General features: G+C 42.9%; 1 protein-coding gene across 1 annotated transcript; it reads right to left on the bottom strand.

Annotated features, from left to right (window-relative positions):
• Nucleotides 1-567: 567 nt before the first annotated feature.
• On the bottom strand, nucleotides 568-13,700 carry LOC116821963 (arylacetamide deacetylase-like 4). The gene is made up of 4 exons (XM_032775513.2): nucleotides 13,545-13,700; nucleotides 7,707-7,923; nucleotides 4,983-5,046; nucleotides 568-1,354 (listed from the first exon to the last, which is right to left on the bottom strand). The coding sequence occupies exons 1-4, from the start codon at nucleotides 13,698-13,700 to the stop codon at nucleotides 580-582; spliced, it is 1,212 nt and encodes a 403-aa protein (XP_032631404.1). The 3' UTR covers nucleotides 568-579.
• Between the last annotated feature and the right edge of the window lie 5,468 nt (nucleotides 13,701-19,168).

Raw genomic sequence — 19,168 nt, 5'->3', positions numbered from 1 at the left:
ATCCCCCTGCTCCTCTTTCTTTCCATCATTTTTTCTTTGCCTGCATCCCCAGATCCAACCCTGTATTCAGTTCTCTATGCCCTACAGCATTTGCTCTGGATTCAGCCTCCATCAGATTTAGGTTCCTCTGCAGCCACCTCGTTTCAACACCCCAGGAGTCATCATTTCACTTATCCCTCCCGCTCTCCCATTCAGCCCCCTCACCATTACCTCCAGATTCAGCCCCAAATCCCTTTTGTCTGTTCAGTTTCCCAGCCCTAGAGTTTTCTCCCATCCCCTGGGCAGCACTGCACAAATCTCTCCCTGGAAGACCAGCTGAGTAGCAGAAGGAGGAGAAACAGAGATTCTTAAGCTCCTCTAGCTGCACTTTTCACAAGCAGCCGTAAAACAGCAGCCGCAGGTGGGGAAAGAGGGGGCAGCCCCATAGCCAGTATTTCAGAGCTGAACAAAGATCATTGAAACCTGAGAGTTTCCTGTAATTTCTGCGGCCACTCAGAGGTATCACTTTGGGAATGGAAGCAAGACTCCCAGCTCTGAAGAATGGAGGGGGGTTATTTCTGTTTTTTTGAGAAGCGGTGGTTACAACCCTTTTATAAAGTTTGCTACATTGAGCATTGCTCTCTTTCCACATGGAAATGAAATATACCCACAGTCAATTAGGAATAATGCTCCATGGAATCCATCCTCTACGTGGTACCAAGTCACTAGAATGCCATTGTCCTCCAATCTTTTCTTGTACAATAGTCCATCATCCCTGAACACATCATACTCACAGGTCAAGATGAAAGTCTCTGGGAGCTGGCGAACAATGGCATCTTCAGCTAAGAGTGGGGAAAAGATTGTCTCAAAAACTGGTTTGGCCAAAGCGTGAAGTTCTTCTGAATATGTAGCAGATGCAGGTGGTTTGTAGCCTCTGATCTTAAATTCCATGGGGATATTGTCTGGACTCAGCCATTTGCTAAACTTCAGTTTCAAATCCTCAGGCACATGGGAACCTTCTAGGATACCTTTCATCAGTGACAAATCCTTATTGAGATACTGCATTCCAAGTGCGAGGGTCCGTTTCTTTAACAAGAGGGGAACTAAAGCATTTTGCTGATATGAAGGCAAATTAAAGTCCACAGCTTGGAGAAATGGATAGAGTACGATCTGGGCTCGTGCCTTTGGGAGGTCTGTTCTACCCACCAGGGTTTGGCAAACGGCAGCAGCGAGTGTGCCTCCACTGCTGTCTCCACAGATGATGATACGAGTGGGATCCACCCCATAGTCTTCTGCTGTTGTCATAAAGTGTACCGTGGCAGTGAGACAGTCCCAGAACTGGGTTGGATATGGGTGCTCAGGAGCCAAACGATACCTAAAATATCAATGACAGTGTTTTAATGTCATCATAGCCATGGGTAGAGTCATCTTCTCTTTCAAGTACCTTTTAAAGTTAGAAAAATATGTGTTTGTTTAAAATTCTGCTTTGTAGAATAGCTTCAGGAGTCACCCAATCTTTTTAATTACGTTCTAGACAACTGTAGACACACCATCTGACTTCGTGTGGTACTGAAGCATTCTGGAGTATGTACCACTAATCAGCCTTTCTGCTTTTAGGTTTGCAGTGAAGTCTAATACATCCCCGAGTACATATGTGAGAATAAACACTGAAAGTTATAAAGATTTATTATTTTTTGTGTCAGGAATTATTTATAGAGGCGCTAAGGATTCTGCATGGTTGTTCGCTTACTTCCAGTAGCCCAGGATTAAGGGAACAGGTAATCGAATTTTTAATATAATTCGAGGGAAACAACTTTTTATCCTTTTTTAGTAGTAAAGAAATTGGGAAATAAAATTTCCCTTAAAGAAATGCACAATATCAGGAAACATAAAAACATTAACCCACTAACACACCACACAGGGTAGTCAGCAACAATCAGCATTCATTTTAACAGCTCCTCATAGACACAGAAGGGTTGGAATATACAAATTAATATTCATTGTGGGTATGTCTTTTTGTTAGCAATTTATGATGCACTCCTGATTGGCCAAAGGTCTCAGGACACCAAAAACATTTGTTAATCAGGGAAGCTAGTCAGACAGTCTATTGAGTACAGACCGCAAAGGCTTTTGCTTGCTTTTTTCTCTGATTATCCTGCAGCAGCCATCTTCTATCAGGTTTGTCAGGTTATCAGGACTAAAGCAATTTAGCTAGAGCTCTTTAGTTACAACATGATGAATGCTGAGGAATTGAAGCGTTTAGGGAAGCCACTTCCCTCACTCATTACACAGACATAGTTTCCCTGAAAATCCCAGTGATCCATAACAGGGTCATGTGCTTTGACATTAGCATTTGGGGGATAACTAGCAGGGAGGTTTTTAAAAGTCTGTTCTATCTGTAAACAGTTTTTTAATAGGTAAGGGACAGCAGATGGCTCTCCAGAGTATTCCTGGGGTTGGTAAGATCAATAACATTTCTTCCTGTGCTCTGCAAATGGCTTCCTCTTACAGCCCTATGCATCAGCTCTCAGCAGAGGGAACCATGTTTTAAATAAAAAGGGGTTTGATAACTGCAACTCAAATCATTCAGACGGCTGCATTTTAAAATGGATTGGGTATGCTTTTTGAAAAGAGCCTCCAAGCTTGAACTTTTAATAGTGGATGCCTGTATAGACAGATGTCATTTAGGTGCGTACCAGGGCAGTGGCTGTTAGTTGATAACTAACACTGGAACAAAGTAAGCTGGCCGTCCACAAAAAACAGTCAGCGCTGGGGGATGGGAGGAGAGGCACAACTTCCCTTCCTGCCCCCATGCACGACCCTTCTATCAGCCCTACACAGAAGCATTCTATAGTGCTTTCAATGAGCCCCCAGTCAGCAGACCGTTGTATATCTTCCCCCTTGCTCCCAGTTCTGCTGTAGTCTCTGTGGAGAGAGACAATTGCATGCTTTGCAGTGGGTTATAGGAGGGCCTTGAGGACTCATTTGCCAAAGCTGCTCCCCTTCTCCTAGGCCTCTGTGGTACACAGCTATGAAGCTGCTGCCTAGAATATTTCCATTAGCTGGATGAATCCAAGTTGGCAGGGCCTAACGAAATTCACCCTAGGGTACTTAAGGAACTAGCTGAAGCAATCTTGGAACCAACAGTAATTATCTTTGAGAACTCATGGGGGACAGGTGAGGTCCCAGAGGAAAGGAGAAGGCAAAGATAATACCTATCTTTTAAAAAGGGGAACAAGGGGGAATTATTGTTGCCAGTCAGCCTAACTTCAGTACCTGGAAAGACACTGGAACAAATTATGAAACAATCAGTTTGTAAGCACCTAGAGAAAAGCAGTTCTAAGGAATAGCCGGCATGGATTTGTCAAAGACCAATCACACCAAACCAACTTCATTTCCATCTTTGACCAGGTTACAGGCCTGCTTGGTGGGGGAGCATGGGAAGCAGTAGACATGATATATGTTGATTTTAGTAAAGCTTTTGACACTGTCGGACATTCTCATAAGCAAGCAGGGAAAAGTGGTCTAGATTAAATTACTATAAGGTAAGTGCACAACTGGTTGAAAGACTGTACTCAAAGAGTAGTTATCAAAGCTTCGCTGTCAAACTGGGAGGGCATATCTAGAGGGGTCCAGGAGGGGTCAGTTGTGGGTCCAGTACTAGTCAATATTTTCATGAATGACTTAGGTAATGAAGTGGAGAGTAGGCTTATAAAATTTGCAGATGATATCAAGCTTGTCAGGCTTGCAAGCACTTTGGAAGAAAAAATATAGAGTTCAAAATGACCTTGACAAATTGAAGAATTGGTCTGAATTCAACAAGATAAACTTCAGTCAAGATATGTGCAGAGTGCCTCATTGAGAAAGGAAAAATCAAATGCACAACTATAAAATGGGGAATATCTGGCTAGGCGGTAGTAACACTGCAAAGGATCCAGGTGTTATAATGGATCACAAATTGAGTATGAGTTAACAATACAATGTAGTTGTGGAAAAGGCTAACATCATTCTGGGCTGTATTAACAGCAGTGTTGTATGTAAGACAAGGGAAGTAATTGTCTTTCTCTACACAGCACTGGAGAGGTCTCAGCTGGAGTACTGTGCCCAGTTCTGGGCATCACGCTTTAGGAAAGATGTGGTAGACAAATTGGAGAGAATCCAGAGAGGGGCAACAAAAATGGTTTAGAAAACAGGAACCTATGAAAACTTAAGAAAATTAATCAAGTTTAGACCTGAAAGACTAAGACTGAAGGGGGAACCTGATAAGTCTTCAAATATGTTAAGGGCTGCTATAAAGAGGATGGTGATCAATTGTTCCGTGTCCGCTGAAGGCAGGACAAGAAATAATGGGTGGAATCTGCCACAAGGGAGGTTGAGTTTAGATATTAGGAAAAGCTTTCTAACTACGAGGATAGTTAAATACTGGAATAGCTTCCACAGGAGGTTGTGGAATCCCCATCACTGGAGGTTTTTAAGAACAGACTGGGAAAACATTCGTCCGGTCTTTGTTAACTTGGTCCTGCCTCGGTGCAGGGGGCTACACTTGATGGCTTCTCGAGGTCTCTTCTAGCCCTTCATTTCTATGTTACTATCATTCTATAGCTAATGCACTGTCATAACAGCCATCCTAAGGACTGATCTGGCTACGTCATGAAAGGTGAGAGTAAGGTATGTGCAGTCCCCTTCCTCCAACATTATAGGGGTCAGGACTTGACCCACTATCTATAAAAATGATGCTATATATATTAAAATATTTAAAGGGTTTTTTCTTAGTTTGGTCTGCTCTTTCAGGCTCCATAACAGACATATTGCAAGTCTGCTCCAAAGAACTCAACAAGAGGGCAGAGCGTAGAGTGCAAAATTATATCCATCAATAAGTTCCTTTTGTTGAACCACTTTCTGAAAGAGCAGACTGAGAGGGGGTGGCTCATGGACATATACACCTGGAAGCTGACACATTGTAAATGGTTCCCACATAATGCAGCTGAAATAAAATCACTTACCCAACACACACAACCACTGAGTCACTTGTCCTGGCAATAAAACGGCATACTCTTTCATACATGCCTGCAACACAAACATTCTCAATGGAGTTGTATTAATGTCTTCAAGATATTCAATTCTATGTCCTTACAAAACGAGAAGAAAATTCAGATGGGTGTTCATCTTTGATGAGGGACTCATGATCTTACAGGAGGATTAGGGAGGTTTATGTGACTTGGAATTCTGCTCATCCCAGGTTTACTAATCCAGAGGAAGTCTTAGCGTGGTCAATATGTGGCAAAAGGGCCTCTCGGATTTTTCACTGGGAGTTGTGTGCATTGGAGCAGAAGTATCCAAACACCATACTCAAAATACTCCTCAATGCCTCTCTGAGTGAGTCAAGGTGTGGAAGTAACGTCACTTAAAAGAAAGAGTCAGACTTTCTGGAATCTGTATCTCCTTCATACTAATGAGCCTGTATTGGATTTCTCCTGTCCTTGGCCTTGACACTACTAGATTTTGGGGGGAGTGGCACAGGGATGAACTCTCCCTCCATTTTGTTAACATCTGTGGGAGCCCTAGTGCAGACAGGACACCAATGTTGATTCACATTTCTACCTTCATGTTATGTAAACAGCCCTGTGGGAGGTTGAACAAAGACTCCACTGGTACCACTAGCAGAGCCACATAAAGGGTAAAGCAATGGTGGGATTTTCCTAAGGGGCAAATGTGGTATTTTCTTTCACACACAGAGAACTACCTCAGACCTTACCACTTTCCACTGCAAGGGCAAGACACTTTTTTTTTTCTTCAAACCTTGTCTCTACCAGCATAAACACACAGCAAGGGCATATACATGTATATATAAAATAAATATTATCTTAACATTTTTATAATTGTTCATGCAGCTTTTTTCCTGTGGTAAGGAAGAACAGCACATGACAGATACCAGGAACGTTGTATAATACACTTCTGGGAGGTCCTCACATGGCTGCAGCAATGAGCAACAGATAAGAACCAGAATAGAATATTGTAAAAAAGAAGTGGTGTGTAGAAAAAAGAAAGGGAGGGGAAGGGAAACTTGCACGGAAAAGAGAGTGAAAAGGAGTGCTGGAAAAGAGTCAATAATGAGTGTGGGATATAGAATGAATGATGAGGCAGGAAGGAAGGGATGAGTGAATGAAATGGTAGCTGGAATGGTAGGGTGGAGGTGTAGAAGGAGAGGGAGAGAAAAGGAGTGCAAGAAACTGCATCCACAGATTTTTAAATCTGAGGTAAGGCCGCCATTTGTTCCATGTATGGAAAACAAACGAGAAGGAACATTGTCTGGGGGCCAGTTTCATGGAAATGTAGTAATTGTCCCTTCCACAGGTGCTCAGAATAGACCAGGCCTTTATTCCAAAAGCCACAACATCTTAATGCAGATCTTAGGACATGTCTCAGCTGTCTATTTGTCCAAAACAAAAAAAAGAGATGATGGAATAGTGCAAATTGGATGTTGGAAGGAAAGATAGGTGCATCTCAATTGCACATTCAGGAATTGAGCAGCTTTGTTAGCCAAATCCTCTGAGGCATCCCCTGTCACAGGGCTTAAAACTTGCACCAAGGAGGCATATAATGACAAAATGAGCTACCCCTTTGAAAGGGATTATTATAGCTCACAGAAATAATAGATGTCTGATGAGGACATTTGTAAAGTTTCTATCTGTTTTAATACCTCCTTTTGCAGACACTACTAGACCTGAGTAAATAATTGTTTGTTTTCAAGTCAGTGGCTGAACAGAAAAATCCAAATAATATTTTGTTTTGGTTCAACTCAAAACATAAATTTTTCATATTTTTTATAATTGGGGGGTTTCATTTAGTTTTTGGGTGCCTTTACCCTTTTTGCTTTATTTAAATCTTGCTACATTTCTAATCAAAACTTTGTTTCAAACCAAAAGGTCAAAACACTTCATTTAGAAACAGCTGAAACAAAACTTTGACTAAAAATAAAAAATTCACAGAAACTATTCACTGAATTTACTCCTAATTCAAAAATAGCTTTGGTAAACCCCAAATTGCATTTTTCTTTGAATAAACTATGCTTCTGAAAAAACTCACCCCACCCTAATTACAGCATCCAACACTCAGCTTGCATAAAGGCCACAATTTCCCAAAGAGAGCAGCTATCTTGGATGCCTCAATTTTTTCCCAATGTGAAATGCCTTTAAAGGGCCCTCATTTTTTCAAAGGCTGGCTAGTCAGCACCTACTGAAATCCAGGTACTCTACGATGTCTCAGATTGGGCAACCAAAAATATGTCTAGGGGATTATTGTTATCATGAGTAGATTTTTCAAAGGTACAAAGGACATTTCAGTGCTATAATTATTAACAAAGTTCAGTATGTTACTGATCTCGAAGACTTCCAGCTTGGGAGCAGTTTGCCTAGCTGTAGCCAAAGGTCCAATTTTTCTGTCTCCAATAGTGATAATGAAAGGGAAAAGTAAAGAAATTCTCATGAATGGTCAGAGAACAGAAATCCAAGGATAAGTACAAATTTTCATAGAAGGGAATGCTTAGCAGCATAATACCAGCCAGTCTGACTAAAAACATGTCTTTTAAGTTCGGTTATCATTCTTAATTTATTTTTTAAATTCTTAATTGCAGTTGTTCTTAACTATCTTGTAGGAACTATCATAATTGAAGGAACTAGATAATACTTTATATTTATCATAGTTCTTAATTTCTTTAAACTTCTTACTTATGCTTCCAATCTGGCCAATTCCTCCGTGAAGGTAAAGGACTCCTCTCCTTCGGCCAGCAGATGGCACTTTCGGATGGTAAACCCTCACTGGCACCTTTGCAAACTTCAAGTTCTCGATGAAGAGATTAGCATCATTCCATGGTGGTATTCCATGCAAGAAGGTCCTGATGAGGTAAACCTCCTTACAGATGCCCAGTTTCTCAAAAATTCTTCCCTGTTTATAGGGAGAACGAGACCAAAAATTAGTTCCCTGTCAATGTGCTTCAGCTATACCCTGGAGGGTGAACAGGAAATTGTCTCCATAACCAATTCATACTTCGGGGTCTGTGCCGGAACTGCCATCAAAGGGCCCTGTTGTGATGGTCACACTCTGAAGTAGATTCAGACAACCAACTTGTTTCACATGTGCTACCAATTATCCTTCATATTAGTAATCAAAAAGTTGTAATGATAACTCTGTTGGCTTTGAATTGGTAACCTACAGCAAAGTTGAAATGCTGCTTCTCCCACTTCCAGTGCCCTTAGTCATGCCGTCTTTACCATTACAGAATTTTACTATAAGCCTAGTGTAGTTGACACATTTGGCAGTTGGATAATCCTGATCTTCCTCAAATAAAAAGCACTATTTTCAGACTCTGTTACTAGGGTAGGAAATCAATGTTTCCCTCCCACTTGTAATAATCTTCATCACACAAGCTAACACTTTGTTAAAGTGGCAAAATCAGTTCTCTGCCCCCTCTCCAAATTCACAGCAATTCTGAAATTGCTTTAGAAATTTGAACACTAACAGACCTTCCTGGTTGATTGGCAATGATCCCATGCTTGTGATGTCAACGCTACCCAATGCAATACGGAGTGAGGTTTTCCTTTTTATTTGGTAGCAATTTCCAGTTTACAACAGGAAACTTAGAAAGCCCAGACAAAAACCTTCTAATCTAGGGTATCCTTGCCATGTCTCAAATGGGTTCATTTTTAAGATTCATAAAAAATCGAGGATGAAAACCTGTCTCTATTGAAGTCAATGGCAAAACTCTTGTTGACTTCACTAGAGCCAGGATTACCCTAAAATATATTGGGGTGTGTATGGTGCTCAGATGAGCAACTTTATAGGAGGCACTAATTTTTTTTATTATACTTTAACATACAATAGCATGTGGCTGAATTTAACCCACAGTGTGGGGTCTGTGGAGCTGTTGGTGCGCTCTGCTAATAGTGGCAAATATAGAATTATTGTTTGTTTTTAAATGGTTCTGCTACAAAGTGGAGACATGGTTTCTGCCCTGACCAGCATACGACTGAAATATATCATGAGCCAAAGGAAGGGACAGCAGGGACAACAATAGCAATAATTTTGTAATTCACATTACCTAACAAAACAACAACAGCAAGGAAGTAAAAAACAAAGCTACCTTCCCATTTGTGCCATCGACTTCTCCATTTGCTGAAGTACAATTCGGCACTACCACAATTACCATGCTCAGCTGTAACCCATAAGGATGCCAGCCTCCAACTCTGAAATGTTGCAATAAGTGTAACACAGAGAGTTTCCAGAGAAGAGTATAAGTTGTCATCAAGTCTTAGCATGCTAAAACCATGAGCTAGTATCTTGATATCTGCATATAAATGGCCTATCTTCATGCATTTTAATTCCTAAATTAGTAAAATTAGTAACTCGTGAGTTGGCATGGTTTTGAATGCGTCACCTGTTGCAACAGCTAATCAAAAAACACAGGTAATTTTCTGGTGGAGCTGATTGCAGCAATCTGTTTCTTACCAATAGGTGTGGCAGTGGGAGGAGTATTCTCAATTTTTGTAATAATTGCAAGCTAGCATAAAAAAAGCTGAATGACAAGTCAATTGTGACCTCATTTCACAAGTTTGTCCTGCTCAAAGATTCCTCCCACAATCAACACAAATGGTGTAGCATGCGATCCACAGTAGACACTCAAGCTGAAACAGTGAAAAACAGAGCCCATTGGCAACAATAGGCAGTGGTGGAGGTTTGCATCCCTATGGAGGAAGGGCTATGGTTGTTGTACTCAAAGTGCTATACGGGATCTTTTCAGGGGGATTAAGGCAAAACGCCACATTTATTAGTAATACAGGTATTAATTAATACTCTATCATATGCATATGATATATTACAGCCATGCATTCACACACACACACACAGACACAAACACACTCCGTCTTGCTGTTGTTACCAACTAGTTGCTCCCCTTAACTGCACTGGCCAGGTGAGTTAGATGGGGGAGGGGTGGAGCCGGGCTTCTGCCGATCCGGATCGATGCTCCGATGGTGACAAGACGAGACCCAGGGTCCTTCTGCAAGACACCTTGTATTTATAGCAGCTTCCCTCTTATGCAAATCCAGACCAGATTCAAAATCTGGGTCTGTGTCCATTGGTCTGTGCTTTGTGCTGCTTTTTTTTCTGGGTGTTGTCCCAATGCTGCTCAAAGAGGGCGTTTTCTAAAGAAGGTGCTTGCTTCTAATCCCTGAGGTCGTCAATATGTCTGCTCTTCTCTATTGGGCCCACTTGACAAGTTGTATTGTCCTTTGCTCTGGCTTCCATTCCCTCTTCAACTGTTGTAGCTGTCTGGAGGTGGGTGTCTTCCAAGCCTCACTCATTCACACCTCATTCAGTCAATGGGGCAATTGATTACAGAGTGGGGGGGGGATCTTATTCTACTTCTAGCAAAAAGGCACATGTTTCTTTCACTTTAACTATACTATCCTTAGGGGCTATAACATTTGATACAAAGTTTTCTACCAATTTTCTAATACAAAGTTGTATGAGAGAGGCACAATGCCAAGTCATATGAAATACAAAATCAAACAGTGAACAGAAGTTACAATGCAGGCAAGTGTAGTGAATGGTGAACAGAAGTTACATTAATAAAGTGAACAATTAAAAACAATTTCATTTATCAGTTCTACATGGTTGCACTTTGTAGTCTGTGGTATACAGCAGCTCTAGTGGTAAGATGTGTAGCTGTGGGCAGAAGGATAGGGAATATGTACTCTTAGTTCATTTAACTTTTCATATCCTTGCTTTTGTGGTTTTGGTCTTAGTTATGGCATGTGTGGTGGCAACCTTAGCTCGCTCGCTTGCTCTCGCTCTCTCTCTCTCACACACACACAGATTTTGTGTATGAATTTCCTAGGTTTTTGAAATGTGGAGCAGTTGGTGTCATACTTACTTATTGGGGCAAGTGAGTAGGATTCAGAGTTTTGGAGGTAGTGGTGATTATCGGAATAGAACTTGGATAATGCTGAGGGTAGGGCATAGAAAAGCATTAAGCAAAGGAGGCGGGTGTGTGCGTGCGGACTGTCTAGTTGTGCTGGGGGAAGGGGGCAGAGCTGTCCTGGCATGGCTCAGGGGTCCTTCCACACTCCCTTCCACTGATCTGCATCCCTCTTCTCACCAGCCCCAGTCCCTAATCTCTCCCTGTGGAACACTGAGCAGAGACCGCTTGTGATGTTTTAAACACTGTGAATATTACTGTATCAACAGACAGTTCCCCAATTTCCATAAACCTGCTCCCTAGCCAGCTTCACTCCTGTGACCATCAGCCAATCCCCACCTTCTATTTTAAGATATAGACTGCCAAGCCACCACTGTCCAGCTGTTTTTTTCTTATCAGCTGAACCTTAGCTAATAAGAAAAAGCTAAAGCACAGACCAGTTTTCCTATTTATTCACGTATTTATATTCACACTTAGTCATAACTCTTTCCATGTATGTCCCAATGAATGCTGAATAGTTTCCTGGTCGGCTGTTTGAATTATTCGCTGTATTTGTATTGCTGTCCAAACGGATGCTTTAGCGTCTGAGCTGTCATGTTAAAAGATATGTTTCTAAACCTCAGGGTTGCTAAGACAACTCAAAAAACCTGACCCAAGAGTAGCTGAACGGCCTGAGTCTGTGCACAGTCTGAAACAATAGCTCCGAGAGGTGCCTGCTGCCTGCCATTTTAACAGAGGGATCCAGTTATTGTGTGAGCAGCACATGGCTGTAAAGGGAGCATGGTGGGAATTATACAGCTGTAGAGAGAACTGCAAGAGGGGTCGTTGGTGGCAGGGCAGGAGGGAGGGCCGAGCTCATGGAGGGGGAAGCCCATACAAACTCATAGCTCTGCTCAGCTCATGTTCTCTCTCCAGACAAATGATTCCCCAAACATTAATCTGATGTTCCCGTACATCCCTGGACCCAATACACCCTTCCTTGAGCTTCCCATCTCATGTGGCCCTGCTGCCTCATTTCCACCCCCAGGCAGGGAGGACAATAAGGGACAAGATGTTTTTAAATGTATATTTCAAAATTTGGAGAGGCGCATGTCTGACAGATGGGCGTGGGTGAAGCTTGGTGCTTGTAAGGGCTGTATTTTTAGCTTAGAAAGGTTCCAAAAAAGAAAAAGGCCACATTTCTTAAAGGGACCATTCTAAATTAATTTTAAGGCAAGTCTACACTGCAAGATGGAGGGCATGATTGCCAGCACCAGGAGACGTTCTGGGATTATTTACTCTGGGATTATTTAGTCTTCAGAAGAGAAGAATGAGGGGGGATTTGATAACTGCTTTCAACTACCTGAAAGGGGGTTCTAGAGAGGATGGATCTAGCCTATTCTCAGTGGCAGCAGATGACAGAACAAGTAGCAATGGTCTCAAGTTGCAGTGGGGGAGGTTTAGGTTGGATATTAGAAAAAAAATTTCACTAGGAGGGTAGTGAAGCACTGGAATGGGTTACCTAGGGAGGTGGTGGAATCTCCTTCCTTAGAGATTTTTAAGGTCAGGCTTGACAAAGCCCTGGCTGGGATGATTTAGTTGGGGATTGGTCCTGCTTTGGGCAGGGGTTTGGACTAGATACCCCCTGAGGTCCCTTCCAACCCTGAGATTCTATGATTCTTTTGTTAGGTCTCCTTGAGCCAGTGTGCCAGAACTAGAGAGGCTGGGCTAGTCAACCCAAGTACGGGCCAAGAGGTGCATCCTCAAGGCCGCCAGCCATCTTGTAGTTTGCCTCACTGTGGCTCCATTCTATGTGTAGTGTGCTATCTTCAGAGCTAGCGCATGTGTGTCTCCTCCCCTGGCAATCACAAAGAGAGAGAGAGAGACAGCTTGAAGTGTAGACTTACCCTTGGTTATAAACTAATAAGGATATCCTTGAAAATCCTCAGTAAAGTCAATGCTGAATCAGATGATGTGCTGTGAATTTGGCAAAGATACATTGTATTTGTCACACACACAAAAAGAGGTGGTTGAATCCCCGCTTTGAAAACACAACCTAAGCCTCACAGCTAGTGGCTCCTTACTACTGCTTTTAAGTAGAAGTCTCTTAATAGCAGGCGTCAGACCGTGCCTAGCTCCTGAGCTGATGTAAACTGATGCAACTCCATTGACTTCAATCCTATCTCTTGCCTCATTTTAACACTTCATATATATATATATATATATATATATAGACACTATAGTCTTCCTTACACCTTGGACTGAAGAACTGCAGGCTGTGCTACCCCCTACTTGAAGTCTTTCTACTGTATTTGCATAAGCAACAGGTTTCACAGCCCTACCTGGAGCTTCTACCTAGCACAGATTTTATCACTCTTTATACTTTTTCTAGAAAGGCTTTTGCCTAAACACTAAGAAATAATTCTCCCTCGCAACTACCTGTGAGTGATGTTGCCTGGTGCTTTCTTCTCTTTACCTCCGAGAACTAATCCAATTGACAGGGACCTCGTGCCAGCTCTTTACAATATATTTAAACGTTGACTCCTACAAAAATCTACCTCTGTATTTGGAAACAACAGTCAAACCCGAGTTTCAAACAAGGTACACTCACCAGACCAAATGCAAAGTTCACGATGTAATGAAGAATGTAAAGCTTTATGGGCTGATCCACTTCCCAAGGGATTTCAGCCTTTGGATGTTCATAGTAAAATGCCAATGCCACCAACAAGATAAAAGCAACAAGAAAAATTTCTAATGTGAATTCCATTTCACGGTGCTGAGAAGGGTGGAACTAGGGACTGACTGCTCTTCTGCAGTTGTCTCCACAGTTAAAATCTCCAGTTGCAGTATTAAAAAATCTCTCCACACCCCATCCTCCTACTCCTGCAAGTACTCATAGATAGGTGAAGATTTCACCACACAGGAAGTATTCATTAGGAAAGGAGAATGCTTGCACAAATGATTGTTTCATAATAGTAGCTATAATGGCAACACACACTCTAGATGTGTTTTCCTACTGTGCCTATCATTATGTAATTAGTGCTTCTCTTGCAAAGATATATTAGCTCTAATGAGAGACCTGAGATGTCTCTTCTCTTTCATATTGCAATAGCAGGAGGATTTTTCAGAACTTCATTTCACTGATCTTGCATTTCTGTTCTTCTCTTCTCCCTTCCAGTCCTGGGAGCTGGCAGTCTGATTTCTTATACATTTTGCAACAATTTTATGGGAAGGCCAAGATGTGTTACGTTTTCCTCAGATACAATCAGGCTTCTGTTATTCTTCAACTCCTGTGGAAATTGTTTTACAGCCACCTTCAAGAGCACTCACAATTAGGTACTTCCTTACCTGTTTTCTCTTGTCGCTGTTCAACCACACCCTTCTCTACCAATGACGCCAATCTCAAAGGTCCATTTGTCAGCTTTGCCCACAAATTTCTCTGCCCCATCTTCCATGCTGCCCAATTCACATGACACACTGATTTTTAAGGCCAGTTCCTTCTCCTGCAAATCTCTCCTCAAGACCCACCTCTGCCATGGCACCTATAAGAAATCATTAAGCTACCGATGGCTGGATCTAGTGAAAGTTCAGTAATCTGTTTATACTAACTCACCAAAAGGCAAATATACGTACAGCTATTGAAAACTGTAATTGCTTTCCCTCTCCCAGAATCCTATGTATGCCTCTTGTGTGCTGAGAATGTAATCTCTTCCAGGCAGCGACAACATTGTCAAAGGTGTTTGTACAACAGGGCAAAAGGCATATAACAATCCCGAGTTTCAATAGTCCTCCATCCCCACTTCCCACAATGCAGTGAAACTTTCCTGCCCGACGCTTATCCAGTCTGTAAAGGGCTCTGTCCCCCAGTTGTCACCAGTAGTAGTGAGCTGCACTCACCACTTCAGAATAGTTTTTTCTGCTACACTTTTTGTATCAGGTCAAGTGAACATGAATCATGTTCCAAGAGCAGCAACCTGTTCCACCAATCACACCTGCCTGCCGATCAGCGTGTGATTGGAACACACCATCTTACACAATTTTTCTCAGGACAGCAAGAATCTACACGTGAACCAGGAAACTTCATGCAGGCTGGAGGAGGTCAGCATTTCCCAGACTCTGTCCCAGTGCCAGGAATTCATGAAGCATCTGAGGCTCCTGTATCAGAGGACAACAGACTTGAACAGTCACTCTAGGGAGGGACCCTCATACCTGCCAATTCTAGGTAGATGCCAGGACTGGGTGCTGTCCAGGTACATGCCAAGACATGCTTCATACATACCAGGACTGGGTGCTGTCAAGGGCTCCCACTACTCAGCTCACAGTCCTCTCCTCAACCCCACTGGCCTCTTCGTGCAATGGGATGCTGACGAGGGCCAGAGGCACCATGGGCCTCAGAAGAAACCACAGAAGACTCAGAGTAAAAGGAGCATGTCATGTTGTACCTCCACCTGGAGGGACCCAGCTGAGCAAGCCCCACAAGGAGGACCCCAAGCTGCAGCAGGAATCAGAATCCCAGGCTGATAAATTACAATGCCTCCCCACTGTCCCCACCAAGATCCCCTCTTGCTCCAGCACTACATCCCTGATTTAAAGACCAGCCCTGCTCTGCTCCTTTCCAGAATGGTCCCTGAGCAAGACACAGCTATAAATCAATGATTTTATTGTTTGTTTTTTTCCCAATGAACTGCTATTACACATGTGGCATAAGCTATACACCAAATTAATGAAGCAACAATAATGGCACTCCTGCGACTGTGCATTTCTCGGCCAGTGTGCAGGCAGTGAGTTTCGAGGGCCATGTGGACTGGGAAGAGGGTGAGGGTGGCTTTAGAAAGGTCCTGGTTGGGCACAGTAAATGTATAGTCGGTTGTAACAAGTAACTTTATATTCTATCTTGAAAGACTATCTATGGTTCCCTTACAAATGGGAGCCGCACATCATGGGAGACAGGGGAATGTGGCGGAGTGCTGGTTAGGACAGGCTAGAACAGGAAAGGTTGTCTGAGGAATGTCTGAGGAAGTCCTTTCTCCCTTGGAAGATGTTACTGCCCGGCGTTTGCTGTGGAGGGGCAAGCAGCTTCTGGCGTTGATATGAAACTTCTGGGAATACCATACCTGTGGTGTATCTGTCTTTCCCTGTCCCTTTCACTGCTGTCAGCTGGACAGGGGCTGGATGTTCTGGAATTGGGGGCGAGAGGGTGTTTTCAGTGGTTCGCTTCTCCCCTTCCCTGCAAACTCTCCCCTTCCCTGCATAAAGTTGGTAGAACTTTTTATATGATGAACAAGACTTTCAGTAATCTTCATCATATTTGACTTGGCTGTCTGGGTGGGAGCCCAAGGTTGGATTTCTTTAAGAGAACTGTGTTTTGGGCTTCTGGGGTAGCCATTAAGGTATTGTAGAAGCTATTTGTTGTTACCTTGATGAACCTAAGTATTAGAGTAATAACCAGTTTACAAAGAATATGGAAGGCAATTCCCCAGTTTCCCCTGGTTAAGCAATCTCAGCATGGCCCCCCTGAGACTCCAGTCACATAGTTCTTTCTTAATTGCCACTTTCAAGTCAAGGAAGCAATAACATTTACTCGGTGTGGAGCCTCCTTCCTGCATGTGATGATGAACATCATGTTTTCAGGCTTGAGACTGGTCCCCATGATTCAGAGCGCATGAATTTGAATAGTGCAAACACATTTCTGCACCTTCCAAACCTACTTCCACCCCACCCACAGGTCCGTAATTCTCTGGGAGGGATGAAGAAAGTGTATTTTGGTTTGCTTAAAATGCAGGAGTAGTTTCAAAAGCAGCAGAAGTCATAACACAGAAAATGGGTAGATAACCCTCTTTTATGGCTGCTTCACATACAGAACAGGAAAACACAATTAAAGTAACAGTCGTCTGCCACTGAACAGTGATTTAAATGGCCCCTTCTCCCGCAGCCCCTCAAAACCTTTACCAGTTTCAACCTCGGGAGTGGTGATGCATACTAGCTTCTAAGTGTTCCTAGCACTGCCCACAACAAATGGTGAATAGAAAGAATGTATGAATCCCTCCCACTGCTTGAGGAAATGTTGATATGGTTGTTTAAACAAACTGGCCCGGTCTGCCAGGAGCTTTCCCTGCACAAGCAGCATCCCAAGTTTGGGAAACACTGCTCTAGAGAGACAAGGCAGCTGAGATAATATCTTTTATTGGACCAAATTCTGTTGGTGAAAGAAGAAAGCTTTCTAATATCTTGGGTCCCACTGGGCTACACTAACGCTGCAAACAACAATGGAAGTTAATTGTCCAATCCGGTGAGGGAGCCACCTAATTGGCTAAAGAGCCAATTAGCCCACCAGCTCAAAAGGGATAAGAAGGAAACCGGAAGGAAGTGATGGAGGAGAGGAACAAAGCTAGCTGAGCCCAGTCTCACAGAAGAGAGACCTCAGGACCTGGGGAGGGGCCAAAAGCAGAGGAGACATTGTAGGCATGTACTCTATGCATGTAAACAGCATTGCTGCACAGGACTGTAAAGATATTGGTGGAGGGAGCACAAATAAATGATACAATGTGGATACACAACCAGTGGAGTCAGAGTCGTTCCTGTGGTGGTAGAAGGCAGGAGTGGAGCTTGCCCTGTTCCACATAGAAATGTTTTAAAATGTGTATAACTTTTTTTCTTTTTATTTCAATTTCACACTGAAAACTTAAACAGTTAAGTAAAACTTCTTTGTAACAACTTCCTTTCTCCCCTCTTGCTTTGTGCAGAGGCCTGTATAATGAAAATCCCTTGCTTTGACTGTATCTTAGGGGGTATTAAATGCCCTGAGTGGGAGACAGAAAAAGGCACTTTTAGTTGATGGATCTTGGGCTGCTAAAGTCCAGTCCTATTTCTCATTTAAACAAAACAAAACACAGACCAATTGGGAGGAGGAAAGAACCAAAAAATAAGAAAATGCATCTTCTGTCTCACTAATACTAGCAATTTAGTTGCTGGAAAATATAGCGTATACGCTTAACCAATCTGTTCTCAATTTCAGTGGCTTGGCTGACCCATTTTTCCTGCAAGAGGCTAGTCTGTGGGAGTTAAAAGAAATAGTAATCCCATTTCTGAATTAAACCAGGGTGGAGTGGCTTCAGTGTCACACGATTTCTTCACCCTCATCAGAAGCTAAGTATCAGAAGGGTAGCCATGTTAGACTGTAGCCACAAAAACAACAAGGAGTCCGGTGGCACCTTAAAGACTAACAGATTTATTTGGGCATAAGCTTTCATGGGTAAAACACCCACTTCTTCCAATGCATGGAGTGGAAATTACAGATACAAGAATAAATATGCTGACACATGAAAAGAAAGGAGATCCCTTGCGAGTGGAGAACCAGGGATGACAAGGCCAATTCAGTCAGGGTGGATGTGGTCCACTCCCAATAACTGATGAGGAGGTGTCAATACCAAGAGAAGCTAAATGTTCTTGCTGATCCTCTGGTTCCTCAAGTTCAAGTGACTGTGTTCTTAAAGGAAGCAGCTTAGCATTTACTCCCTTATATACACACCATACCAGCCCTCCAAGATACCCATGGTTTGGACATTATTCTGTTTGCACATTATAAATGTAATGAAGTCATGATCACTTGTATCCCTTAATTTTTAGTTCTGTGATCAGTTCCTCTTTATCTATCAAGATGAGGTCTAATGTAGCATTCCCCCATGTTGGATGCAACACTTTTTGAGTTAGGAAACTGTCATCTATTATATTATAATAAATGCTGATAACTGAACATAATTTTTAACCCAGTGGATAGATCAAATAATTATAACTTATCACATTCTTCTTCAGGGTCCTCTGCATGTGGACCCTACTCATAGTATGCTGGCGCCCCTGGATGGTAGTTCAGAATTCTTTTTTCTCTAGCTGTATCCTCGGGAGGCCGTGCAGGCCTTTCTCAAGCTCCCCCTCCCAATAGCATAAGAAGTGGAGAGACCCCAGTCACCAACCAGTTCTTTCACTCTGTATTTAACAGGACTGGAACTGGACAAGGCCCACTTACCGAGCAGACCAGGGCCAGCTTTGTGATCCACGGGGCCCAACTGGAATACTCGACGGCGGTCCGGGGCTTTGGCAGCACTCCGGCGGGGGCGTTCCGTTCCAGGTTTTCTGTGGCACCGAAGGACCCACAGCCAACGAAATGCAGCCGAAGACCCCCGGAGCGGACCCTCCACTGCTAAAATGCCACTGAAGACCCCCGGAGCGGGGCCCCCT

Source organism: Chelonoidis abingdonii, chromosome 23 (genome assembly GCF_003597395.2).
Source record: "Chelonoidis abingdonii isolate Lonesome George chromosome 23, CheloAbing_2.0, whole genome shotgun sequence".
NCBI classification, from domain to species: Eukaryota; Metazoa; Chordata; order Testudines; family Testudinidae; genus Chelonoidis; species Chelonoidis abingdonii.
The sequence above is the reverse complement of the archived record's forward strand: the minus strand, read 5'-3'. Positions and strand labels throughout refer to the sequence as shown.

Coding starts and splice junctions, on each gene's coding strand:
- LOC116821963 (XM_032775513.2), bottom strand. CDS start 13,700: ATGGAATTCACATTAGAAATTTTTCTTGTTGCTTTTATCTTGTTGGTG. Junction 5,047..7,706: donor TGGCCAGATTGGAAGCATAA/GTAAGAAGTTTA, acceptor TTTGTGTTGCAG/GCATGTATGAAAGAGTATGC. Junction 1,355..4,982: donor TCAGTGGTTGTGTGTGTTGG/GTAAGTGATTTT, acceptor TTGATATTTTAG/GTATCGTTTGGCTCCTGAGC.